A 26,452-nucleotide genomic window follows, 5' to 3' on the forward strand; every position below is an offset into this window, starting at 1 on the left:
CCAAGAGGTCCAGGAGCTTTTCCCCGGCCGCAAGACCGATGTCGGTGTAGATCCCGGAGCACTCAGGATTCGTTCACTGTCCCCTCCCGCCCCCAGTGACCCGGAGTTGTGGGGATGCTACATGTTCATTGGAGAGCTGTGGTCTTGAGCCACCTCTAGACCCCATGTCACTAAGGGAAGGGACCTCCTCACTCCTCTGCACGTCTCCTCTTCCCCCCTCCCCCCTCCCAGTCCCCCTCCTCTCCCCGCCCAGTCTCCCACCAAAGGCCTTTTTGGTTGCTGCTCTGGGAAGCTGGATCTCCCCTGAAGGTGGGGACCAGCTTTGAACTTCGGGCGGAGGCCAGGATGGGGGTCTTCCGAGGTCCTCCAGAACAACAAAGGTCTGGCTTCCCCTGCCAGAGCTGCCGGGGGAGCAGCGGGATGAGACTGTTGCAGCAGCTCCGCCCCCAGCAGAGGGGGGGAGAAGGCGGGGTCGGGTAGGTGGAGCCAGTGTGACCTTGGTCACTCTCGAGCCGAGACAGCCCCGAAGGTGGGGCTCGCCGTCTCTATGGAGACCAAGAAACAAGGGATAATACCGCGGAACCGCCCCGACTGCAGTCCCGCCCCAGAGCCGGCAGGGAGCAGAGCTGCGGAGTCGCCTAAGTCTCCTGCGACCATCGGTTCATTCTTGCGTCCTGTCCATCGAACGCGCACTGTAGGAGCAGCCACGAGGTAGAAAACGGTAGGAAATCCCGGCGCCAGCCACTCTAGTCAGTATTCAGCACAATAAGAAGGGGGTGGGGTGGGAGCGGCGTGGGAGCGGTCCCAACCCCGGATGGTCCTGAGCTGAGGACACCAGCTGAGCGGCCCTGCCCTGGGCCCAAGTGTTCCACCCTATCCCCACCCCCAACTGCTTGCTGATTGATGACTCCAGCTGTCCCAGAGGAGCCTGCAGACCCCTGGGACTAGGGCCTGTGACTTGGTGCCACCTGATCAGCCTGCCATTACCAAGAATCCATCTTCCACAGACAAGAGCGAGCATGGGTGCAGGGTCCTGCCAAGGTCCCTGGGACAAGCATCCCGTGGCACTCAAACTCCCTCAGACTTTACCCTTAGTGGACAAAGTGCTGGTCTCCTCCAGGTCCCTGGTGGGAGATCGCAGTGCAGGGACAGGGAAGGGGAGTGCTGTTTGAAAGGGAGCCTGGGCCCACAGAGTCACTGCAATGTAGGAGCTGTGGGTGCTGTCAGTTCCCAAAGCTGCAACTTAGGGATGGGTGTGTGTGCTGATCCAGAGAGGGTTTTCAGTGTTAAGGCCAGTGGTAGTGGAAGGGAGCTAGGCAGGCAGGGATCCAGGCTGTGGTCACTGGAGGCTCTAGTACAAAAGGGAGAGGTGGAAGATAGTTGCTGAGGATACAATTGAGGGTGTGGTCAGGAGGCTGCAGTGGAGGAGATGGGAGTCTCAACACAGGGGTGTCATGGCATAGTACCTGGGAGTCTGGAAACGCAAGTCTGTGGGTGTGTGGACAAGGGGGTTATAGAGGGTGTGGTCAGGGGCTGCAGGAGAGAGGGTGAGTTGTGAGGCTCTGGTTAGGGGTCTCAGTAAGGGCTGTGGGTGTGTGGACGGGGGACCCAGTTCCAGGGCTTCCGGGGTATGGATAGAGGTGGGCTGCGTTGAGGGTGTGGTCAAGGAGGCTTCTGTACCAGGCTGTGTTACATGGAGGCAGTTTCAGTGCAGAGCTGAGGGTGTGGTCAGGGAATGCAGTGGGGGCTGTGGGCAAGTGTAGGGAAGATCCTTCAGTGCAGGGCTGAGGGTATTATTGGAGGGCCTTGATATAGGGCTATTAGTGTATGTGTGGGCGCTGAATGCTGAGGGAGTGGTCCAGGCCCCAGTCCCTGGGCTGTGGGTGTGGTCAGAGGACTGCAGTGAGGGCTGTGGGGGACACTTCAGTGCAGGGCTGGTGTGGTCAGGGAAGTCTGAGTACCAGGTTAAGGGTGTGGTCAGTGGGAATAAGGCTGAGGGCATGGAGGGCCAGGGCTGAGTGCTCTCAGCTGTGGAGTGTGGACTAGTGTGGTGGTGCTCAGGTTGTGGCCAGGAGGCCTCCACGGAGGGCTGAAGGTGTGAAGGTATAGACATGGGGGAAGTGTGCTTCAGTGCAGAGGGTAGATGTGAAGATAACAGGGCAGGGTTCAAAACTCGACAACCCCCACTCAGACTAGCCCCCCACAGTCTCCTGCTCCGAAACTCCACAAACTGGGAGGTTACAGCCCCAGAGGCTGGTAAGGGGCCAGGAAGCCATGGTTGTGCCCCAGGTGCTGGGAGTGCTGGTGTGCCCCACCCGTAAGCCCATTCTCCAGCCCAGCCCAGCCCAGCAGCACTGGGAGCTTCTCCCTAAGCCGCCCTGACACCATCCTGCCCTTAGCAACATTCTCCAAGCAGCACCACCCTCCCTTAGCAACTGTCTCCAGGCTTCACAAACTGTGGCCAGGCCAGCCCCAAGTTCCCCCTTCCCTCATGTTTTTGTTTAACAGCAAATAGTAACAAGGTCCCAGCTGGGCCAGCTGCACCCCTGCCTGGGGCATGCACCCCTGCCTGTGCGCTGGTTCCCTTCTCAGCCTGGGCTGAGTCCTCATGACCCTGACAGAGACACCATCCTCACTAAATACCTGCCCAACCAGCAGCCTGACCAGGGCCTGACCCAGCTTGGCATGAAACTCTCAGGGAGGGGGCCTGATCTGCCACCCTCACTTCCACCCAAGCAAGCCTTGTGCCAGGGTCAGACAAAGCCATAGCCCCAGCTGCTGCCCTCACAGTTTTTCTGGACAGTGCCACTCTGTTCCCAGCCTGGTGCAAGGATCATGATTTCATCTTCTGAACTCCACTCTGAGCCAAGGCTGGCATTAAGTGACAGGACCTTTCCTCTCAATGCTCTTCCTCATGGCTCTGGGGCCCAGTCAGACACTGAATACTGGTCCTTCTCCTCAGGCAGCTCCATCTCCAGCTCTGAGAGTGTGTGGCAGAGTGTCTGAAACGTCAACCTTGCAGGTTTTGAGCTAGAGGCAGCGATACACTGAGCCTTGGTGGAAGGGGGAAGAACTTGGCTGGGAGGTGACTGAGGTGGATCCCTACAGGGTGGCATGGCAGCGAGCACAGATGTGGCTGGGCTGGAGGAAAGCTTCCGCAAGTTTGCCATCCATGGTGACCCCAAGGCCAGTGGGCATGAGATGAATGGCAAGAACTGGGCCAAGCTGTGCAAGGACTGCAAGGTGGCTGACGGAAAGGCTGTGACAGGGACCGATGTCGACATCGTCTTCTCCAAAGTCAAGTGAGCCCCAGGCATTTCCTGCTTCTGATGTTCCCAGAAGGGGAATTGGGGGGCTGGAACCAGGGAGATTGTGGAACAGGGGGCAAACTCATGGTGTCCACATACTTGGCAGGGCGAAGTCTGCCCGGGTCATCAACTATGAGGAGTTCAAGAAGGCCCTAGAAGAGCTGGCACCCAAGCGATTTAAGGGGAAGAGCAAGGAAGAGGCCTTTGATGCCATCTGCCAGCTGGTGGCAGGCAAGGAACCAGCCAATATAGGTGTTACTGTAAGTGCCCTGATGGTCTTGAATGACCACTGATGGGTGGCGGGGGGCGGGAATCTTGGCTGGGGTTGGAAGGGCTGGGCTCTCTAACCAGGTACCCTTGGGGGGATCTCTGTTCAAACAGAAAGCAAAAACAGGGGGTGCTGTGGAACGGCTGACTGACACCAGCAAGTACACGGGCTCCCACAAGGAACGCTTTGATGAGAGTGGCAAGGGTAAGGGTATTGCTGGGCGGCAGGACATCCTGGATGACAGTGGCTACGTGAGTGCCTACAAGAATGCAGGCACCTATGATGCCAAGGTGAAGAAGTGAGGCCTAGGAAGGCCCCCCCAGCGCAACTGCCCCTGCCAGAGGCTCAGGCCTGGCCTAAGGGGCACGTGGAGCAAGAGAGCCCGGTCCCCTCCTTGCTGGATCTGCCACCCAGCGCTTCCTGCCCAGCCCTTCAGGGCCAGCCCACCAGGCCTCTGACCCAGACTGCTCTGCGTCCCCTTCCCCCTTTTCTTACCTCCTCAGCCTCTCAGTCTGAGGAGCATCTGTGCCTATAGCCTCACCACACCAACCTAGCCCTGGGCATGGCTAACCCCCTGCCTGCTTGCCTCATATTTAAGCTGCTGCTCTGGCCAAGTGCCTAATTCTTTCCTGGACCTCAATAAAGACACCTTTTGTACCAATATGGACTGTTCAGGTATATGACAACAAGGGTAATGACAACCTCTCAGTGTCATCAACCCCCTCCATGTCACACACTGCTGATTCTTCCACTGGCAGCCCTGCCCAGAAAAAGACATACACCATGCCCCTTCCATTAACACCAAGCCAGGCTGCCTGGGGATGCTGCAGAGGGATATCAAAAGCATTTTACCTCAGCCCTGACCCAGAGATCTGGCAGCATGGCTGCTTTCCCGCAGTTAGGGCCTCAGTCTTGGCCTCTCCGCTTTCACAGCAGGGGGAGGGATGAGACAGCAAACTCAGCCTGGGCTAAGCACTGCTGGGGCCCAGTGCCAGGCCTCAGCTCTAAGCTTGCTGACAGACCTCCACTTCAGGGGGCCACCAAGGCAAGTCACTTTGGGCTGCATCTCAGAAGTTCAGAAAATGCAAGACCAGAAAGAATCTTAGACAGTAGACAGTTCAACACCCAATTTTATAATGGAGGAAACTCAGGCCCAAAGAGTGAAGGAGCTTCTGCAGTATTGAGGCCAGAAGCATGCCTCTGTCTCCCTGGCCAGGCTCGAACACAGCAAGCCCCAACACTGATTTCCAAAAATGACGCTAGAGGCCCAGTGATAGAACTTGGCACTCAACATCAGCCTTTGACAGACAATCAGGGTGTCCAACAATGAATGGGCCTCTTCTTGCTGATCCCCTCCCATCTGTTTACCACCCCAGGCTGTGGGGGAAGGGGTGTCTTTCTTTGATCCTGAGAAATCCTAGGAGCTTCCAGATCAACACTTTCTCCCCTCTAGGTTCTCAATGTTAGGACAGAGTTACTCCTTAGTCTAAGGCTTTGGGGCAAACTCTCCTTCCTTCCTGTTGACAAGTGGACTGGATGGAATTTAGGGACTGTCCATTTCTAGCAATAGTGCTAGAAAAGGCTTAAAAAGCACACATTCACAAATATTTTCTTTCCTGACTCAGATAACAAAGCAAAGCAGCACAACTATTTATTTCCTCATCCCTTGAGCTGTTCTGGGATGTTTCTGCCCCAGGTGGCCCTGGAGTCCCTTGAGCCCAAAGTCACTTGGAGCAGGGGTTTAGAAGGGTAGGGAAACTTGAAACAGAGACTCTGGGGATTAAGTGAAAATTAGAGAGCAGAGACCATCACCTGATCACAGCAAAGCCTCGCCTAATGGCTGACAGCTGTGGGATCTCCTGACTCAGCAGACCTTGCATTGCTCACAGAAGAGTTTCAGAGAGCGCTACCTCTCCCACCAGCAAGTAGTAAGAGGAATGTTTCCTCCAGCCCTGGGGAATTGGTTTAAATTGCAAGTTTACTTAAATGAGCCTAACAGGAGTGAAATCCAAATCCTGCAAATTGGCCTGGTCCAGGTTATTAAGCTGCAGGTGAGATGACTGTCTAGTACATATGGGAGCAGCATGCTGGCCCCTCCTACGATTGGCAGTGTGGCTTAGGGGAGCCCAGAAAGAAAACTGGCTGAGTTCTGAAACTCCACCTTGTAGGAGTAAAGTCCGCTCTTCTTGAAAAGTGGTTATGGAACCTGAAAGAAATCAAGGCCCACCCAGAGCCAGAAAACCTTTAGTCTAATAGAATCTGGTTTCTGGCAGCAACCGACCAAACAATGCCACTTCAGCCCTTTGGTTATCATTGCTCCACTCCCCACAGCTCCTCATGGTGGACAGGTTTGGATACCCTTGCTAGCAAACCCAGTTGGGCAAGGAAGAAAGGTTAGGATCTGTGGGATGGAGCCGTCAGAACCCACTATGTATAGCTGGTAGGAAGTTGAAACCTGTCAGGGGGCCCTGCCTCTCCTTTTGTGCACAGAACTTCCCTGAGGACCTGTTTTCCATGTCATCCTTGTTTCTGTCTTTCTTCCAACAGTCCCAGGTCCAGGGTGAGGAATTCTTCTCCACTTATTTTCTATTTGATACTTGTTTCAGGGGACTTCCCCTGCTTCATGTTGTGCCCACTTAGCCCCATAAGGCAACAACACTTTGGCCCTTCCCTGATGCCACCAATCTACTGCTGCCCTCTGCACCAAGGCCACACAGGGAAAATCAGAACCATAGTTGAATTCTGCAGGAATGACCAGCAACCCTAGAGAGGGGCCTGGCCTAGCACAGTAATGGCCATTTTCAGTGATAATAGAAAATAGGGTGGAAGGTGACTTAGTCTTGGTCAGGCTCTGCTTCTCTTCAGAGGTACTCTGAATAGGTTCCAGTTTGACATTATCAGATAGGAGAAGAAAGTGAGCCTGGGTTGTAGAGAGAAGAAAATTATCCCTGTCCCCACCTCCCCTAAACCTCATTGGCTGTCAAGTAAGTTGGCCTGTGCTCTGGGTTGGGACTATGAAATAGGACAACACAGGGCTATAAGACTATTGACTAAGGCTACACTACCTGGGCAAGACTTAGGCTCTGTGGAGGCCTCTCAGTGGAGTCAAGACAGGACCAGCAAAGTAGGGTGGGGGGCTGTCCTTACTGACACTTCCACAGAAAACGAGCTCACTCCTAGCTCCCTCAGAGTCATGCCGCACAAAGAAACTTATGGCTCCACTGCACATGCTCCTTTTGGGAACCCACATGAAGTCAAGAGGTCTGTAGATTTTAACCTAGAGATGTGTGATCTTAGTTGTGATTTTCATGTCTCATTATTACAGCATAGCTCTCTGTCCCTGCACAGCACCTGGATCAGGGGAGCAAATAAGTATCTAATCTTTCTACCTTCCTCTCTCTCTGACATGACCCTGAAGATGAAGAGAAGTACAATATGATGTTAGGTTGACAGTCCTTCACTCTCTAGAGCTTTCTGGCAACATGAGCTACTTGGGCAACCTTGAAGCAGAAACACAAGAGTCACTTTCATTATCCCTTCCCATTGATGCCTAATCAATCAGGATTAAAGAAAAGGTTGATCCTCAGTCTGAAATACCAGGTATTCATGTGTAAAGTGGATGCTGAGCTCAGAGCTAAATTTCAGAGGCTGCACCTCTGGTCTGGACTGAGCCAGCCTTCTCTCTCTTCTTTCTAGCTCCTCTCTGATCCAGCCCACTCCACATGGCCAGACATCAATCCACTCTTTTTACAGAGAAAGCTTCTCAAACACAAATCTACTACCCCTCTGCCTTCCCAATCTAAAATCCTTAAGAAACCATGCAACCTAGATGGTGCGTATCTCTTCTCAGGCCTTCTGTCCCCTGATTGGACTTTCTTCCCATTCCATGGCCTTGACTTATGCTATTTCTCTCTGCAGCTCTCCCCACTGCCTCTGCCTTCAATCCTATGTTTGCCTGGTGATCTTCCATTCCAATTCTTCAGATTTTAGTTGAAAGATCGTTTCTTTAGGGGACATATTCCTGACATCATACCTCCCTCCCAAGCTAGGAAGGTCCCCTAGTTACACACTTCATGGCACCATGACCTACATTTTCCCTGCCCAGTGATCCCTGGGGGCCCAGACATTTCTACCCTCTACCCTTGGCCTAGGAGGCTCTGCACCCCGCTGTACCTGGTACCATTATACTCATTTTGCATCTTCCACTCAAGTCCTCACTGACACTTTCTCCAATTCTCCAGAGTAGGAATTATCTACTCTCTCTTTCCAGCATCTCTCTAGGCTTTTATTTAGGCCTGTTTGGTACCAATGCAAGCTTTGAGCTCCATCACACAACTAAACTGTTGGCTGCTCGGAGGAAACCCAAAACACATTTGATGAAGTGATCAATAGAGATTCTCTGAAATTTCTTCTAACACAAAACATACCTGGCCATGGATATTCTTTTCTAACTTCCTACTACACAGTTTCAACTGACACTTGGGAAAAATATCTAGTGTTTTTTTCCTTTTTGACATTTTCAGCCAAGTGTTCCTGTGTGATATGATACCTAGGACTAAGTGCCAACTATTTATGTGGGCAGAAGGAAAGAATGACTTGATGGGAGGAGATAAAAAGAGAAATAAAAAGAAAGACCAATACAGTGTAATTAAGACTTTTTTTCTTAATCTTGTGGGAAAATGCCACCATACTAGTGGTAATGACACTGAGAGCCCTCTGGGGCTGAGAGACAAGCTGCAAAGAAGGTGCACAGTGTTAGCTCCATAGACTAGGCTCTGGGACAGAGTCTGAAACAGTCTGTATTAAATACTGACCCGTATCATGTGCTACTGGTGAGGAGGAAGACAGCATGCTTTTCCCAAAGGGTGATGATCTCCCCAAATGATGACTCTTCTCAGGAGGCAGGAGTGCTTTCCCAGAATAACCTTTTTGCTCTTTATTCAGCTGCTGCAGCAGATACTCATTAGTTACCACCAGGGATCTGAGACACGGGGGAAAAAGACAGTCGTGAAGTCATAAAAGCAAAGTAGATGTCATTCAGACCTGAAATGTTTGCTAAAGATAAATGTAAAATGAAGTAACACCTTTAAATAGAAAGAACTATCCAATTTATGAGTGGGTTATTTTAAAAGTGGGACAACAGTTTCTTTATTACAGTCCTGTTTGATTATGTTCCAGGTTGACTGTAGCAATAACACAGTTCACATTTTACATAGTGACTGTTCTATTCTTTCCAAAGCACTTTTCATGATGAAATAAGTAGAAACACCAGGAGACTGGCCCCTGACCAGGCCTGCAATTTCTATTCCTATTTCCAGATCTTAATTTCTGCTTCTAATCTATACTGCCTCAGCAATTAAGCTAATAGTGCTAGTCATAATTGTATTCTTGGACCCTGCATTACCATGTAATGTTAGAAGCTATCAGAGACTTCCCCTCCCTGCCAAAAATGATGTATGCACAATGCTATTCACTGCAGCACTGTTTGTAACAGCAAGATACCATCAACCTAAATGTCCATCAGTAGAGGATTAATTACACACACTGTGGAATCCTATGTATGTATAAAAAGGAGTGAGAACTTACTCTAAACATCACTGTGAAATGATTTCTAAGATAAAATGTTAAAGCAACATTATGCCTCTTTTATACAATAGAGGGAATACAAATACACAGCCACGCCTGCAATGGAAGGCTAATGGGAGGGAAGGAAAGGATAGAGGAGACAGGTAAGGAAGGTGAATTTGTTTGAATTTATCTGATTTTATAGATCTGACTTTGGGACCATGTAAGTTTAACATATTTGTACTCAGGATTAAATCAAAATAATAAAAATATTCCCTATAAATAAAAAACAAAATGAAATAAATTGAACCTATATATTGAAGTGATGGTTTAACAACACAGAAAATAATTAATTCAAGTTACTCTAAAATATAGCCATTTGTACATCACTAAAGAGATAAACCTTAATGTTCTCTAAGTGTGGTCCCCAGGCCGGAAGCAACAGCATCACCCAAAAACTTACTAGAAATGGAAATTCTCAGTTCCCAACCCAGATCTGCAGAATCAGAAACTCTGGGGTGAGACCCAGCACTCTGTAGTTCAACAAGTTTTCAGGTGATTCTGTACACACCCAAGTGTGATAAACATGAATTTATGCTATTCACTATACTCTTGTATGGGCTACCCCTATACTATACCCCTATAGTATAGGGGTATGGGGTGTATACCTATACCCCTATATAGTGGTAGGTCAGATGGTAAAGAATCTGCCTACAACGCGGAAGACCCGGGTTCAATCTGTGGGTAGGTTGGGAAGATCCCCTGGAGAAGAGAATAGCTCCCCGCTCCAGTACTCTTGCCTGGAGAATTCCATGGACAGAGGAGCCTGACAGGCTACAGTCCACGAGGTCAAAATGAGTCGGATATGACCAAGCCACTAACACACACACACACACACATACACACTTTTGTATATGTTTACAATTATTAGAAAAAAAGTTTTTTAAAAGTCAGCCAGAATGGATCTGGGTCAAATCCTCCTTATGTTAAGCTATTCCAAGGAAAATAAGGAAGTGAAGTTAGGGACTAGAAGGCTTGGGGAGTAGAGTTCTTCTATTTAAGCTTCACTGATGGTCCTAGCAAAGGTGTTTGGCAAATCAAAATTTCAAGGGCTTCTCTAAATATACCAATAGTCTTGAGGCCTCTTCTGATTTGTCTAGCCTGTAGCCTGGGGAAACTGTTCTTTGAAGAGTCTCATGTTATCGAACTCTGAAGAGAACACATACATTGGATTCTTTCCCTATCACTCTGAGTGTGCCTGACCTCTCTTCTATGACCAAGAGTAGGTAGACATTTTTCAGAAGAGCAGGATGGCTGATTTTAGGGGTACATTGTGACTGAGGAAAGCTAGCTGACCCAAACAAGGGTCCTGTTGGATCCAGTGAGAAACTACTTATGATTGAGGTGTTGTAACCCACCAGTGCCAGCAAAGATATTTAGTCCCTGGTGTGTTCTGGAAAGCAGTATTTTGACCCCTGAGCTAACTGGCCTGGATGCAGGTTGTTTACACGCAGAATATAGTTAATTTGAAAAGTATATAGATATTAACTTGCCAAGTAAAACAAAGGAGATAAAGGAAAGTAAATATCTGCTTCCAGAAGCCAGCTAGATGGATCCAATCCTACCTCTGACTTTCATGGAGAAGAGTCACGGTCTCCTCTAGCTTTTTCAGCTGGGCAAGCTCCTGGTTCAGGCAAGACACCTGCATGTTCAGCTGTTGGTTTTTGCGCAGAAGATCATCTACAAAGGTTACAGTATATGGGGGTGAGAGGATTCCAAGCAGCTAGTCTTTGAGCAGAGCTTGAGTGAACGGGTGGGCATCTTGAAGAATTGGAGGCCCCACTGCACCCACCTTCACACTCCATTCACCATTCCTTCTCTTGAAGACAGCAGATATAGTGACAAGAATATACAGTTTAGCAGAAGACATATCTGAATTAAAATTCAACCACTTGATCTTGCACATGTTAGTTCATTTTTGTGAATTTCACAACCCTGTCCCGCAGCACTGTTAGGAGGAGTCAGTGAGACACCTGCAGTCATAGGCATAGGCAGTCAACAAATATTAGGTCTCCCTCTATTCTGCATTTTAATTCATGAATGTATGTCCCTCACTCTGTATGGAACATGTGAAAACACCTAGACCTGTGTCGGGCACAAGATAATAGCTCAACGAGCACTTGCAGAAACTGAATTTGTGGCCAAGGCATTCACTTAGCCTTCCAAATATGTTACCAAGGCTTGCAATAATAAGGTATGAAAGCACAAGAACTCTGGATCTGCAAGTCAGTCTTCTAGAACAGTACTTAAACTTTAATATGCTTACAAATTGCCTGGGGAATCTTATTAAAAAACAGATTCTGATTCAGTAGGTCTGAGGTGAGGCCAAGTATTCTATATATGTAACAAATCCCCAGGTGATGCTAATATTGCTGATCTCTGGTTCACACTTCGAGTAGCAAGGTTCTGGAAGGTAGAAATCAGGGCTACAACAGCTGTATTTATCACCAGTAATCCAAAGAGAGTACTGGGCCTCACAGCTGGTTGAAAATAAGTATCTAGTGAATAAACACCTATTTATTTTCAGTGTAGGTAAGTGGAGATTGATGTCTTGATTATTCAGGCTTATAAATATTAGATAGATGAGATTCAACTCTGGGAATTCAATGCTGGTTTCCAAATCAAATTTCTCATACAAATATCCAAATACCCATAATGTTTGTTTTGGTGTGCTGAACTAGAAGTTTAAAGTCAAGGGTAGACTTTTATCTACCTAAACTACACTAAGGATAAAGTAGAACAAATCACAAATTCAATAGGATATTACTTTTCACTTGTCATAAAGAGGAAAAATATACAATACCCAATGTTGGCAAGGGTGAAATGAAAAGGCATTCAAATACATACTTGCTGCTGATGTGCGTATAAACTGAAACCACCTTTTTAGGAATGATTTGGCAATGTGTAACAAAAACCTCAAAAATGTCCACATCCTTGGACCCACTAATTCTACTTCAAGGAATGTCTCCTAGGGAAACTGGTCGAAAATGTACACAATGATTTATACACACAGATATTAATAACTGCCTTATTTATCACAGCATAAATATTAGGTCTCTCAGCTCCATCAGAAGAGAAGACGATCTTAGAGAAGCATTTTCACTCTAGGGTCTTTTCTTCTATTTCAAGTCTTTGAATGTTTGGAAATTCTTTGAATTATTTATAATATAAATAATGACAGCTTTATTTAAAATAACATTAAAAACAACTATATAGAGGACTAAATAGATAAATACGGCATATTCATGTGATATTAAAGGAGATGCCTATGCTATTAAATTAATAACATTAGCTTGTAGAAATCAGATTGCCAAGGGTCGATAGTAGGGGAACCTAAATGTAAGAGGGTTGAACTTTTTAGAGTAGAGAAGTGTTCTGCATTTTGATTGGATGGAATTAAATGAGTATACATATACATTGAAACTCATCAAACTTAGAATGTGTGCATTTTTTTGTATGTAAATTTGTTTTGAAAAATCAAAACACAAATTTTAATTCTGAATTAAAAATATATGTATAGGGATATAGGTGAAAGAAAATACACCCAAAACACTAATGGTAGTTATTTCTGGGTAGTGTGATTTTATTTTCCTTATATTTTTCAAATTTTCTGTAAGGAATATGATCTTCTGCTAAAATCAGGAAAAAAAACAAGTGTCATTCTCAAAAACTAATGACAATAATAACATTTGTAAATACTTTACACTGATAAAAGAGTAAACTCTCCTACTCTGGTAACTCAAGTCACCTGCATTACAACTCTGAGGCAAAATGATTGTTTCCATTTAGGAAGCCATGTGAGCTCTGGATGACAAAGCTTATTAAATGGGTCATCTATAAACAAAATGTTGTCTTGAGATGCACCATACATTGCTTTCCTGAACTTACCGTAAGTGTGGGACGGGTGCCCACTGACAATCGAAGTGGTAGCACGTTCCTCCAAACGCTGGATTTTTTCCGACAAAATGAGGTTTTCCTCCAGCACTCTGACTAGTTTTTGCTTCAAACTTTCCTTTAGATTAGAAAACAAAATACAAACACATTAAGAATCTGAAATTCTGGGAAGTGTTTTTAGAAGATTGAAAGAATCTTTGCTCTTTTTAGTGATAAACTGAATGGAGGTCAGCCTCTCTCTTTCTCACTAGAATTTTAATTCATTGGTACACATAGTTCAAGTGCAGCAAAGAAACTTACCACATGCATTTTACCACATGTGAATTACCCGCTACTTTTACAAAACAAGTGGTTGTTTTGACAAGTGGCCAGCATTATGAGTCACCTATTTAAATTTTCTAGAAAATAAACTTGATGTCTGAAAATCCTCTCATGTTAAGAAAAGGTTAGGGGGGAGTCTAAGAAAATGAATTCTCTTCTTTCCCTCCCAGCGCCAGAAGCCTAACGCTCTAGGAGTGGCCCCTGGTTTAGAGCTCTCCATCAGAACGGAGGAAAGACAATCCCAGAAACATTTAACTTCCCTCATCTGAATCAAATCATAACCTTCAAGAACACAGTCCTAAATGTTTTCACTCTAGGGCCTTTTTTTTTTCTTTTCCATTTCAAGCCTTTCCTTAGAATTTTTGGATTAGGGAGTCAACCCTGAAGAATCTCCAAGCTGTCCCTGCAAGTTTTGTGTTCCTGATTTGCACAGACTGACTTTTCTATATTTCAGTTCATAAGCATCTAGGTGTTCAGGTGATGATGATCTTTATGGCACAGAGCTGTTCTAGCCTTGCTGCCTTGTCCTTTTCTAGTAAAGGAAGAGTAGGAAAAGAAGATGAGAGCAGCATACCATGTCATTAGGAACCAGCTGCCCTGTCTCCTTCAGTTCCATCTCCCTCCTGTGGAAGGCTTTTGATGTATCTTCCGGATGTGAGCGACACCACTGCTGAGAAGGAGCAGGGACTACCAAGGTCAGAAGCAGATCTCGGGCAGGACCTGCCAAAAATTCAGGTTGGGCACACGGGCCAGTCTTAAAAGCTAAAGCAGAGAATTCCTAGTCAATAACTACCAGCTCTGTTGGACAAACAGGGTAATCTAATATCTCCTTTTTACAAGAATTTTGTAAGTAACTGTAAGAGATGTTTCATGATGGAGATAAAATAACTATATTTCACATCTATGGAGAAACAACAGCAGACTCTCATGAGTGCACGCTCTGTGCTATTCTCTAATCACTGATGAATGGCTCCTGGGGATAATTTCCTACAAAACAAGAGCAAAGGGTCAATGTGGGAAGGAAAGTAATGGGGCTAAGACTTTTTCTTCTGTATGTCGCTTTAGATATTAAAAAAAAAAAAAGCTAAGCCTAAATAACTTTAAAGTCATATCTGACTCTTTTATGACCCCATGGACAGCCTGCAAGGCTCTTCTGTCCATGGAGTTCTCCAGGCAAGAATACTGGAGTGGGTTACCATGTCTTTCTCCAGAGGATCTTCCTGACCCAGGAATCAAACCTGGGTCTCCTGCATTGCAGGAGGATTCTTTACTTTCTGAGCTAACAGGGAAGCCCTTAAAGTTCCTAGTTTTTACTTAAACTCTTACCACTACTATTAAGCAACAAATAGACACATGGGGACAATATTTGCAAAACTGTTTTACCCCAAGTTCCTAAAAACAAAGTCCTGAAAAAGAGTCCAGGTCATTTAGTCATTAGAGTTTTACAAATTATAACATTTCCATAGGCATCACAGACCTCTGATGATCAAACTCAGTTTCTATTGTATTTATTATTGGCATTTTCCCCAAGAATCATAAAATCCTTTTGTAATCATTAACATGACCACACTTTATTTTATATATCATCACTTAAAGACTACCAAAAAAAAGTTACAGGAAAACAAGACAACTGGTACAGGAGGGAAGAGTGCTTATGAAAACAGAGAACAGAATTCCCTGGCGGTAGAGCGGTTAGGACTTGGTGTTTTCACTGCCATGGGCCCGGGTTCAATCCCTGGCCAGGGAACTAAGAGCCTGCATAGAGCTGGCAAGCTGCATGGTGCAACCAAAAAAGGAAAAATAGGGAAGATGATTGTAAGAAAAATGTAGATTTGTCAATCACTGTGTGGCTGACAAATTTTGGTAAGTGATCATGAGAACAATTTCCCCTGCAAGTAAAGGGGGCTGAGCGGCTTTTATCAGAATGTAGAGCAGAAACAGAGCAGAAGCAAGGCTGAGCCCTTCTCTGGGAACTGAGAATGAATTCGCTTTACCGAGAAACTTCTTGTTCAGGAGGAGGGAGCCGGAGCCGTTCCAGTGCTTATCCACAAGCTCCAGGAGCTGTCTGAGGACAGTGGCCACATGGGAGGTTCTGGCAGAGACTGGGGGACTGTGGTTTCCTGGCAAACCATGCAAACTGCCCAGGTCACTAGAGAGAGGCTCAAAAAAAAAAAAAAAAACAAACACCCAACCATTTGTCATTCTTACACAATAAGGGAAGTAAGACCCCAGACATTTAAAGGGTTAACATTAAGCAAAAGAGAAAGTTGACTTCATCTTTCAGTTCAGATTTGAATAGAATATTATTTATGTCTAAGACAAATACAATAATATATACAAGGGTAATTTCAAAGCAGACTATCTTCTATCATAATTTTCTATAGAGATTTTCAGAAGAGAACAAAAAATGTTTTAATACCTATGTCTATGGCTTAACATATTATGTTACGTAATATGGAAAGATTAAACTGCAGAACATTTTTTAAGGTATTATATTATCATAAAATAAAATGGGGAATAATTTAATAAAAGTTATAACTCATAAGCTTGTATTTATTATATTAATATATAATAAACATAACTGTCCTATAACATTTTAAGTGTTATGTTAAATGCTATTGTTGGACCCAGGACTAAAGATATTTTTTATTCAGTAAAAATCTTGTGTATATAGATGCATAGGTAGAGCTCTCTCTCCAGTGAAACTTCCAATTGTTTTTAATTCATTCAGATATGATGTATATGTCTATATATTTAGTCATGTCTGAATGAATTAAAAAACAATTGGGGACTTCCCTGGTGGTCCAGTGGTTAAGAATCCACTTGCCAATGCAGGAGACACAGGTTCAATCACTGGTCCAGGAAGATCCCACATGCCACAGGGCAACTAAGCCCATGTACCACAACTACTGAGCCAGCGTGCCCTAGAGCCTGTGCTCTGCAACAAGAGAAAACACTGCAATGAGAAGCCCAAACACTGCAACTAGAGAAAGCTCATGAGCGGCACCAAAGACCCAGTTCAGCCAGTAAATAAATTAATTAAAATTTTCAAAAAATTGTGAATTTTACTGGACAGATCAGTCTTTTCTGTGAGTTCTCAAGGGACTTCAAGAAAGCGGTTACATATTAAAAACAGCCAAATTATTTCTCAATATTTGGCTCTTTTGATATTAAAAATACATAAATGATTAATTAGCTAATGCTGTCATATCTGACAACCATGAAACAGAACACTAGATAGTGATATTTATGACTTGAGTCACACATGTGCCCTATGATTAATAAGGAAATGCATTATAAATGGGATAAACATTTATTAAACAGATCTGTACTGAACACTGGTCAAGTGCATTGAGAGTTCTATATAAGGCCTGTGAACATATGAAGTACAAGATGAAGTCCTTAAGAAGTTAACCTGATTAGGAAGGAAAGTCATAGAAAGACTGGTTACACTGCAAGCCACTTTAGAGGATCTTGTGAAAAATGCATATTAACTGTCACTGGTTTTTCATGTATTGGTAATACTGTGTGCAACATGAAGCAACTTAGAAACACACATATGCCTTCTGTATTTTCTTTCACTTTTCATAATGTGGTGAGACTGGGGGATAATATTTTTATGAACTTTGGAATAATTCTGTTACTTTTAATTTTCAGCAAATTATGCCTTAATGATTTTTTAAAATTTAATTTTTATAATTTGTGATTCTAAAGTCAGTTGGTTAAAAATAAGTTTTCTAATCAAGAATTCATATTTGATTTAATTTTGTGTGTTTTTTAATATGGGATTATTTTTTAAACAACTTTTAAACACTCTTCTGATTTATACCTTTCTAGAAACTAAACAGTGTATTTCTTTTATATTTATATTCAAGCAGCTCTTTTATAACTTTTCATATAAATACAGTATCTAACAGGAAAAAAGAAATGTGAATTTTTAAGACAGTCCAGAAAATTGAGATTTTAATTGCTGTTTTAACAATATAACATGAAATAGAGGTGAGAAAATTTCCTAGAACATGTCTTATTAATATAGCACCCAAATATCCTAAATGTTGCTATGGCTTTACCCTAAATACATTAACACTAGTGCTCTTGTCTAGAACAATAGGCATCAGTGACTGAATACGGAAAACAAAAAAGGACCAAAAAGTCAAAAAAGTATTACAAGACTGCCCCCTTTAGTACACAAAAATTATAACCAATTCCAAAGTTTTGAAAACTGAATAGAAAGTATTTAAAAGCTAAAAGAAGCCAACCAACCAAACAACAACAAAATCCCTTTATAAGCCCATGTCGATGTGCAAAAAGATTTCCAGCAACTGAAACAAAAGTGACTAGAAATAGTTGTTTTTGATCAAATAACCTGCTTCCTCACAAGGCAGTAAGTCATTAAATGACAAATGATTCGTATGACTAAGACTATGGCTTCAAGGGAAGAGAATGTCCTGAGAGCTATAGTTCCTTTAACTAATGAGAAGACGGCTTCATAATGGAATTAAAGCCTGGAGAAAAATTAATATTCAGGTAGATGAGAGGAGAGAAGATGGCATTCTCCATGGAGGGATGTATACAAAGGCAGTGACAAAACTTAGTTAATGAGTAAGAACATCATTAACTATCATACTACAATTTTATAAAATGAATTAAATAATATGTGTGGGACTGTTTTTTGATTTGTTGTTTATTCCCTGAGCCAACTGTCAGCTAAAAATCCTTTGGATTGTCTAATTCATCATCTTAATCTAATTCATTCTGTGGAAAAACTGGAATAATTTTAATTTCTGGACAGGAAAGCAATGCTTTCAGAAGAAAGGTCCCTAGCAAGTTAGTCATTTGTAGCCAAAGCAAATGCGTAAACATGGTAAGATTATAAGCAACAATGAAACAGAGATCATTCTTCAACCAACCCTGAGCCCCTGGCAACATGTGTATTCTTTCCTATCTTAAACTCTGTCCACTTATTATCAAAGTACTTCCCCCTCATGTTTATGCTCTGGAAGTAGATTAGGGACCATTCTTCCTGTGACAGAAATGCAGCAGAAGGGGACTGACTTTCCCAAAGGCAAAAGAATCACAGGCTTTGGCCTGGCAGTATTACCCACTGACCTCTGAAAATCCCTTTGAATTTCTATCACTTTTGATCGAAACTACCACCACCAAAACAGAACCCTATTCTAATCTTGGACCTGATGTGTTTTTGTACAAGCACAAACAAGCCAACACTTGCCTCACTGCCTGTAGCATCTCTGAAACCATGTTTTGTATTCAGGGTGGAAAGGATATTTTCCTTCTGTCTGAATCCTCTTCTTGATGGGCTTAATGACCTCTTGGTCAAATTCTGTTTGTTTTCTGATGTCCCAGTAGGCAACAGCAGTGTCCTCAGAGAGTCTCCCAGGATGGAGTTGTTTGGGAAAGAACCATGTGCTTGTGTTAAATCACTGAGGCTGGTGGCTAATTGTTGCTCTACATTCACCACCAGAGCAGGGTCACTGTTGAAATGGGTTGCGGCATACAAATCTGTGAAGGAAACAGGCCAGGAGATGAACCTGCTCTTCAACTCTCTAAAGTCTCCCTTCCTTCCTTACCCTGTCTGAAGTCCAAGGGTGACAATGGCCTCTCCCTAGTATATACTCTCAACTATCCGGATTCTCCCTCCCCATCCACCTGACAAAGCCCCAAATCTGGTTAAATACTCTGTGCACATACTCCAAACCTACAGCAGAGCAGTGAGAAGTGACTGGAGAACAATATGCATCTCTTTCCACTATCTTCACTTTAAATTCATAATCATTATCTTAACTGGGCCCAGCTATTTTAATACATTACCCTAATCAATTTACTTTCCTATTCTTCAAGATCACTATTTCACATCTCTTCTCAAACTTCCAACACTTTCTCTTCCCTTCTCACTCTCAGGTGCTTTATTTCTCTGAGCAAATCAGAGGCAATCAAAGAAAACATTTATGTGATATCACCACTAAATCTACCAATTCCACCTGTATTTGGGTCTATAAATTATCTGCCTTCCTTCTTATTGTAATAGATGAACTGTCTGTGCTTCAATCCAAGGCCAACTCTCCACTGGTAGACTAGATTCCATCTCCTCTAGACCACCCCCCTATTTTGTTTTTTTGTCCCTTTTCTCTCCTGCATCAACAATTTTCTCTCTATTGGGTCATTTCCACCATGTTCTCTTTGATCCCATCCCCCTTCCAGCTACACTTCCACGTCTTTGCTCCCCTTCACTGCAAAACTCCTTGAAGGTGTTGTATATATTTGGTAATTCTATTGTTTCTCCTTTGATTCTTTCTTTAATTCACCTCACCAAGGCTTTTATTAATCACACATCTCCTGAAGCTGCTCACTACATGCGTTTGATCCCTGGGTTAGGAAGACCCCCTGGAGAAGGAAATGACAACCTACTCCAGTATTCTTGCCTGTGAAATCCCATGGACAGAGGAATCTGGCAGGGGCTACAGTCTATGGGGTCGCAAGAGTCAGACACGACTTAGTGACCAAACCACCACCACCAATGCATTGCCAAATACCATGATCATTTCTCAGCCCCAGAAGTGTTAAAGGCGTCTATTAAAAACATCTGACACTGTATTTATCACTCTCTCCTTCCTGAAACACATTTTTCATGTGGTTTCCAGATTACCACTCCCTATTTGGCTTTTTTCTTTTCTCTTACTTAGTGGCTGCCACTTTCTTGCTCTACATGATGGTTTTTCTTCATCAGCAAGATTTCTAATTGTTGGAGGACTCAAGTTAGTCCTCAGATATCTTTACTATCTATATTTACCCCCTTGGGGAGATTATATCCAGTCTGTTTTAATGCCATACACACACTTTTAATTCTCAGCCCCACCTTCTTCCCTGAACTCCAGACTAATATATCTAATTATCAAATTGGCATCTCTGAGAAGTTTTAATAGGCACCTCAAACTCAACATGTCTAAGACCAACTCTTGGGTATCTATCCTAAAACCTGTTCCTCACACTCTTTTCCGTCTGAATAAATGGTAACTCCATCCTTCCATTTATTCAGACTTGAAACCTGAGAGTTATACTTGACTTGCTTTCTCTCATACTTCATCCTCAACCCAGCAGCAAATCATGGAGTGTTATCTTTGGAACATATTCAGAATCTATTTCTCATCACCTGTACTGCTTTCTCTCTAGTTCAAGTTACCATCATCTCTTATCCAGATTCTGATCTAGTTTTAGAATTTTCAAAACTTCTATCCTTTCCCCCCATTGTATATTCTCAACTAAGCAGCAAGAGTAATTTTTAAGTTAGATGTCACTTCTCTGCTACAAACTCTCCAACAGCTTCTGATCTGACCCAGAACGAATGTCTGATTATCTGACTTTATCTATACACCTCATCTACCTCACTCTGCTGTAGCTGCCCTGCTTCCTCATTGTTCCATGAACATGCCAAGCATGTTCCAGTTTCAGGAACTTTGCACTTAATATTTCCACTGTCTAAAATTTCTCCCCCCACAAGTTATCGACATGACTCACATGCATTTTATTCAAGTCTGTACTTTTACTTCTCATTTGAGAAGCTTTCCCTGACCATTCCATCTAAAGCTTTACCTCCTTCATATACTTTCTAATAAGTGCTACGTGCATGTGTGCATGCTAAGTTGCTTCAGTCGTGTCCAACTCTTTATGACCTTATGGACTATAGCCCACCAAGTTCCTCTGTCCAAGGGATTCTCCAGGTAAGAATACTGGAGTGGGTTGCATGCCCTCCTCCAGGGGATCCTCCTGACCCAGAGATCAAACCCATGTCTCTTATGTCTCCTATATTGGCAAGTGGGTTCTTTACTGCTGGAGACACCTGGGAAGCCATTTTCTAATACCCTTATGTTATTTTTCTTCACGACACTTATCATAAGCTGACTTCTATATTTATAATTTATTTATCATCTGTCTTACCTCTTTAGAATAGAATTTCCATGAAAATAGGGACCTTTTTTATTAATACAAACACATGGAATTTCACTTTTGTTTGCTACATTATATACAGAGCTAGAATAGCATCTGGCATATGGTAGGTATTTAATACATTTTGTTGAATAAATACATAACTAAAGAGTGGTCTCCAACACTTACTTTCCTAAAACTAGCTTTTTCTGAAAAAGTAACTCACAATAGAAGTGATTGAGACCAGAGAAGACTAAATGTTACTAGAAATATATCCCAGGATGCTATTTAACTGAAATAACATACAGTTATCAAGCTTGCATTTATACAAATTTTCTCTAATATACCTATCATGCTAAACTCACACCCTGAAGATTTCTCAAGGCTCTGACTACTGGTCATGATTTATTTATTTACTTTTGGCTGCACCGTGCAGCTTGAAAGATATTTTAGTTCCCCGGCCAGGAACTGAGCCAACACCCTCAGCAGTGAAAGCGCAGAATCCTAACCATTGGACTGACAAGGAATTCCCCAATGTAAGAAATATTTATTCCAAAAGATCCAGTTAAACTTCAGTCTTCACATCTATTAAAGAAAAGAGGCCTACAAACTGATAGGAAGCTATTACCTGAACTAAGCTTCAAAAGCCTTCCAGTGCTGGAGTCAGGGTTTGACAGAGAAGTCAGTAAGTCTCCACAGGAATGGGATGTGGTGGCTTTCACGTTATTTGAAGGCTTTGTGCTATATTCTTGGTAGTTCTTCTTTCTCTGAGGCCTTTTACCAATACTTCCGTGAAGGGACAGATTTTGAGAATAATGACTATCATAATTTTCTAGACCAACATCTGAAGGTAACTGATAGGAATGAATCTGGCTAGAATCACCCACATCCAGGCGTTTACCCAATGAGGCATTATGGGTAAGCTGATAAGTATCAGGTTTTGGTATCAAGTCCTTTTCTGGAGAAGAACCTGAAGACTTGTTGTCCAAAAAAGATATTCGGTACCCTTCTTTAGCCATCTTCTCTGGGGATCGAACTGTCAACTGATGAGGTGAGTAGCGTCTGATTTCTAATCACCACCAAGGGGGAGGAAAAAAGACAATGAGAATTTTTAGGGTAGCCTTGTTCACTAGATAAACTCTTGTCTACCCAAAAAAAAAAAACAACAAACTGTTCTCAGGAAGAGATGGTTTATAATTTTTATAAGTGATAGCATAAAATTATGGAGGGATTCCTACATGGAAGAACAACAAAACATGCTGGACATTGTATAAACAGTAAAGACTATAACATTCTGGAGATAAATTTTACATCAACCTAATTCCCTAGGAATTTCCTTCGAAAACTGTAGTGTCAGAGTTTTTTATATTTACACTTCCACTATTTTGGTGCACCCCCACATGACAAAAGTTGTGATCTAATGTATTCAGTCTATGGACAACAGTTGGTAGGTCTCTGATTTCACAGACTCCTCACAATAAAGCTAAACCCATTCCCACTCCAAATCTCCACCCAGAGGATATAGGTTCACACATTAGGAACCACTATCATAAGCCAATTAAATGACAGGAAATGCAAAACCTATGAAAACCTCTAAACCAATTCCAAAACATTTCTCTCAGTCAGCTGTATCAGAATCTCTGAAAAACCTCACAGTGGGGCAACTAACGCATCAGACAAAGAGAGAAGTCTCTGTGTTCTTTGGGGTTTTCAGATAGTCATATGTTTGAAGGTCTTCCTGAGTTAGTCACATTAACTCAGAAGAGTGGAACTTTCTATCTCTATAGAATCTTTAAGAATATCAATGTTTTTACTAAGTGCCAGTCCATATAGTGGAAGAAATGTTAAAGAACAATATTTTAATGTAAGAAAAAAGAATCTAAGAACAAGTAATGAGATTAGATAATTCAGACTATCCCTCCTGTTGAAGATATCTAAAAAGTGGGATGATATATATATCCTTAAAAGCATTAAAGAGCTAACAAGCTAGTGAGGAATTTCTAGGCCAAAATCTAGAAAACAGCAAGAACTCTTATAGATGAGTATAGCACTTAAAGTCACTTTTTCTCTAAGGAGATTTAGGATAAAAGATAAAATCCTAGTCCAGGATCCATCCAAGGTAAAGAGTATGAGAAACCACCCCCTTACCACCCACCCAGCATTAAGATGGGAACCTAAGCAGGATACAATTTTCAGAATAAAGGTAAACTGGAAATAAACTGGCCCTTGTACACTGGTAATCCAGGTTTGTATTATCTGGGTGATCCAGGGAACATCAAGTTTTGAGCATGGATTAAGATGATCCCAGATTGATAGTCCCCTAGCCAACTGGTAAAAGCAAATGAAAGTCTGATCTGGAAAAGACACCTTCACATAAGACTTTAAACCATTCCTACAAACAGTTTTTAAAATATAATATCCAGCAAGTAGCCAAAGGAAACAAAAAAGGAAATAAGACAAGCAAGAATGAGTAGGAAATAAGATAACACAGGCACACAAAAATTGGAATTAATAGATGCAGCCTATACAATGGCTATTTTTACTATGTTTAAAGATATAAAAGATCTGGGAAATTTCTGCTTATAAAAAGTGGCCCAGCAGATTTGAAAAAGAACCAAATCAAAGCTATAAAACTGAAAATAAAACTAGTAAAATTATGAATTCAGCAAACAAGCTTAACAGCAGATTAGACACAGCTGAAAAGAATGACTTTAAAGTATGGGTCAGAAGGAATTATCCAGAATGTAGATCAAACAAAAAAGATGAATTATATGAAGAATAAGAGGCAAAGAGGACAATGTAAACGTCTCTGACATATATTTACTTAATCAAGAGTTATAGAGGGACAAGACAGAAAAAACAGGACACATTATTTTTGAAGCACTCAGGAGAAATAATGAGACAGAATGTACTAATTCAAGTGCAATAAATACCAAACAAGATAAATAAAAAGAAATTCACACATCACAGTGAAATCACAAAAACATCAAACACAATTGGAAAATCTTAAAAGCAGCCAGAAGAAAAAAACATTATCCTTGCAGGAGTGACAAATTTCTAGCTAACTTCTCAAAAGCAACCATAAAAGACAGACTACAGTGGAATACCTTCAATATTTTGAATAACTGCCAACATAGAAATCTATACCCAACCAAAATATCCTTTAAGAACAATAGTGAGATAGGGGCATTTTCAGAAAATCAAAAACTGAAAGAATTCATTACCAGTAGACATACACTAAAGAAAATTCTAAAAGATGTACTGTAAACTACAGGAAAATTATCTCAGAAGGGAAGTCTAGGATTAAAAAAAAAAAAAGAAGAAATAAGGAGCAAAACAAAGTAGTAAATATACGGATAAGCTTAAATAAACATTGACTTTATAAAAATAGTATCTAATGGGTTTTTAAAAACATAATTAAAATCCATAATAACAATACATTAATCAGAAGGGATTAAAAGGAGTAAAATACTTTAAGTTCTTTGAATTTTCCAAGAGAAGTGTTAAGGTGTTTATTAATTTTAAAGTTGAACAAGTTAAGGACACATATTATAATTTGAGACATAATAATATCAAAAGTACAGAAAGAGTGTATAACTTATAAATTAGCAGAAAGAAAAAACTGGTGAATAAAAACATAATAAATCCAAAAGGTAAGAAAAGGTAAAAGAAACAAGGAATAGTTAGCCAATACAAAAAGTCAAGAATAAAAGAAGTCAGACTATCCTCTCTTCAACTAGAAAAACCTCACAGGTCACTAAGCATCCAGGGCAACCCTTTATGAAAGCAGAAAAGAATTCATCGTGTAGTGCCCCCGGACGGAGACATCTCCTTCCATCTTCTCTCAAATCCCATCATATCTAGATTTCTCTGACTAGCATGGAGAAAAATATTGTAAGCAAAATATTTACCATCTTCCTGGTTATTCTCACTTGGCATCTCCCTTCTTGCCACTTCCTGGATCTAAAAAGAAAAGGTTTAAGGGTTAGAAGAGCATCAGTGGGCATTCAGACATGAGTTTAACTAGAACAGAGAGGGGGAAGGGTTCAGAATACTTTCCTGTTAGTAAGCAAGTCCATCCTTGCAAACTAGGGACCCAAATAAAAAAACTAAATAAAATTGGGGGGGGGGAATTATTTAGCTACAATGCAAAGAGTTTCTAGAGTTGTTTTGGAGCAGATAAAGAGATGCCTTGCAAAGACAAAATACTCTTTAGATAGTAAAGAACACACCAAACAATGAGATATTCTCTTTTCTCTGTTTTTGATAACTCAGCATAGAATTTAGATGGTACCACCTTTCCAAACTTATTTCTGTTTAAAGAACTCACATATTTATATTCCTCTGGTAAAGCTGAGCATCAAGCACAGGAGCTACTGGGACTTTTAGAGGCTGAAAATTAATCTAAGGCATAATTAAGCAAGGATTTATACAAAGTAGAAAGCCATCTCAGTTCAGTTAGTCGCTCAGTCGTGTCCAACTCTTTGTGACCCCATGGATTGCAGCATGCCAGGCTTCCCTGTCCATCACCAACTCCTGAAGCTTACTCAAAACTCATGTCCATCGAGTCAGTGATGCCATGCAACCATCTCATCCTCTGTTACCCTCTGTCGTCCCCTTCTCCTCCCATCTTCAGTCTTTCCCAGCATCAGGGTCTTTTCCAACAAGTCAGTTCTTTGCATCAGGTGGCCAAAGTATTGGAGCTTCAGCTTCAGTATCAGGCCTTCCAATGAATATTCATTCAGGACTGATTTCCTTTAGGATTGACTGGTTGGATCTCCTTGCAGTCCAAGAGACTCTCAAGAATCTTCTCTAATACCATAGTTCAAAAGTATCAATTCTTTGATTGCTCAGCTTTCTTTATAGTCCAACTCTCACATCCACACATGACTACTGGAAAAACCATAGCTTTGACTAGATGGACATTCAGTTCAGTTCAGTTCAGTTCAGTTCAGTCGCTCAGTCATGTCCGACTCTTTGCGACTCCATGAATCACAGCACGCCAGGCCTCCCTGTCCATCACCAACTCCCGGAGTTCACTCAAACTCATGTCCATCAAGTTGGTGATGCCATCCAGCCATCTCATTCTCTGTCA

The 26,452-nt window shown here is 42.5% G+C and overlaps 2 protein-coding genes across 7 annotated transcripts in view; one reads left to right on the forward strand and one right to left on the reverse strand.

The window, feature by feature from the left end:
* The window catches only part of LRRC36 (leucine rich repeat containing 36), an 88,177-nt gene that overhangs the window by 20,603 nt on the left and 41,122 nt on the right, over window positions 1–26,452 (reverse strand). For 3 of the 5 annotated variants that reach the window (XR_016035829.1, XR_016035828.1, XM_088830277.1), the window contains exons 7-14: window positions 25,269–25,320; window positions 21,986–22,426; window positions 18,647–18,936; window positions 15,411–15,576; window positions 13,991–14,136; window positions 13,090–13,213; window positions 10,767–10,881; window positions 8,391–8,557 (exon numbers count right to left, since the gene is read on the reverse strand). Coding sequence is in view for 3 of the 5 variants with exons in the window: in XM_088830277.1 (XP_088686403.1) it covers window positions 8,391–8,557; window positions 10,767–10,881; window positions 13,090–13,213; window positions 13,991–14,136; window positions 15,411–15,576; window positions 18,647–18,936; window positions 21,986–22,426; window positions 25,269–25,320 (1,501 nt within the window). In the remaining 2 variants the exon portion in view is untranslated. Of the gene's footprint in view, window positions 1–4,368; window positions 8,558–10,766; window positions 10,882–13,089; window positions 13,214–13,990; window positions 14,137–15,410; window positions 15,577–18,646; window positions 18,937–21,985; window positions 22,427–25,268; window positions 25,321–26,452 lie in introns of those variants that run through there. The other 2 variants (XM_055412536.2, XM_088830278.1) reach the window with 2 other exon arrangements.
* TPPP3 (tubulin polymerization promoting protein family member 3) lies at window positions 562–4,239 on the forward strand. 2 transcript variants are annotated; one of them, XM_055412553.2, is made up of 4 exons: window positions 562–711; window positions 3,109–3,302; window positions 3,415–3,568; window positions 3,690–4,239. In XM_055412553.2, exons 2-4 carry the CDS (start codon window positions 3,115–3,117, stop codon window positions 3,876–3,878), a joined length of 531 nt encoding a protein of 176 aa, XP_055268528.1. In that variant the 5' UTR covers window positions 562–711; window positions 3,109–3,114; the 3' UTR covers window positions 3,879–4,239. The 2 variants fall into 2 exon arrangements, with proteins under 2 accessions (XP_055268528.1, XP_055268527.1); XM_055412552.2 differs by having other exon boundaries at window positions 566–721.

This window comes from Moschus berezovskii, chromosome 22 (assembly GCF_049115385.1).
Source record: "Moschus berezovskii isolate FMDL1 chromosome 22, NW_MosBer_1.0, whole genome shotgun sequence".
Classification (NCBI taxonomy): Eukaryota; Metazoa; Chordata; class Mammalia; order Artiodactyla; family Moschidae; genus Moschus; species Moschus berezovskii.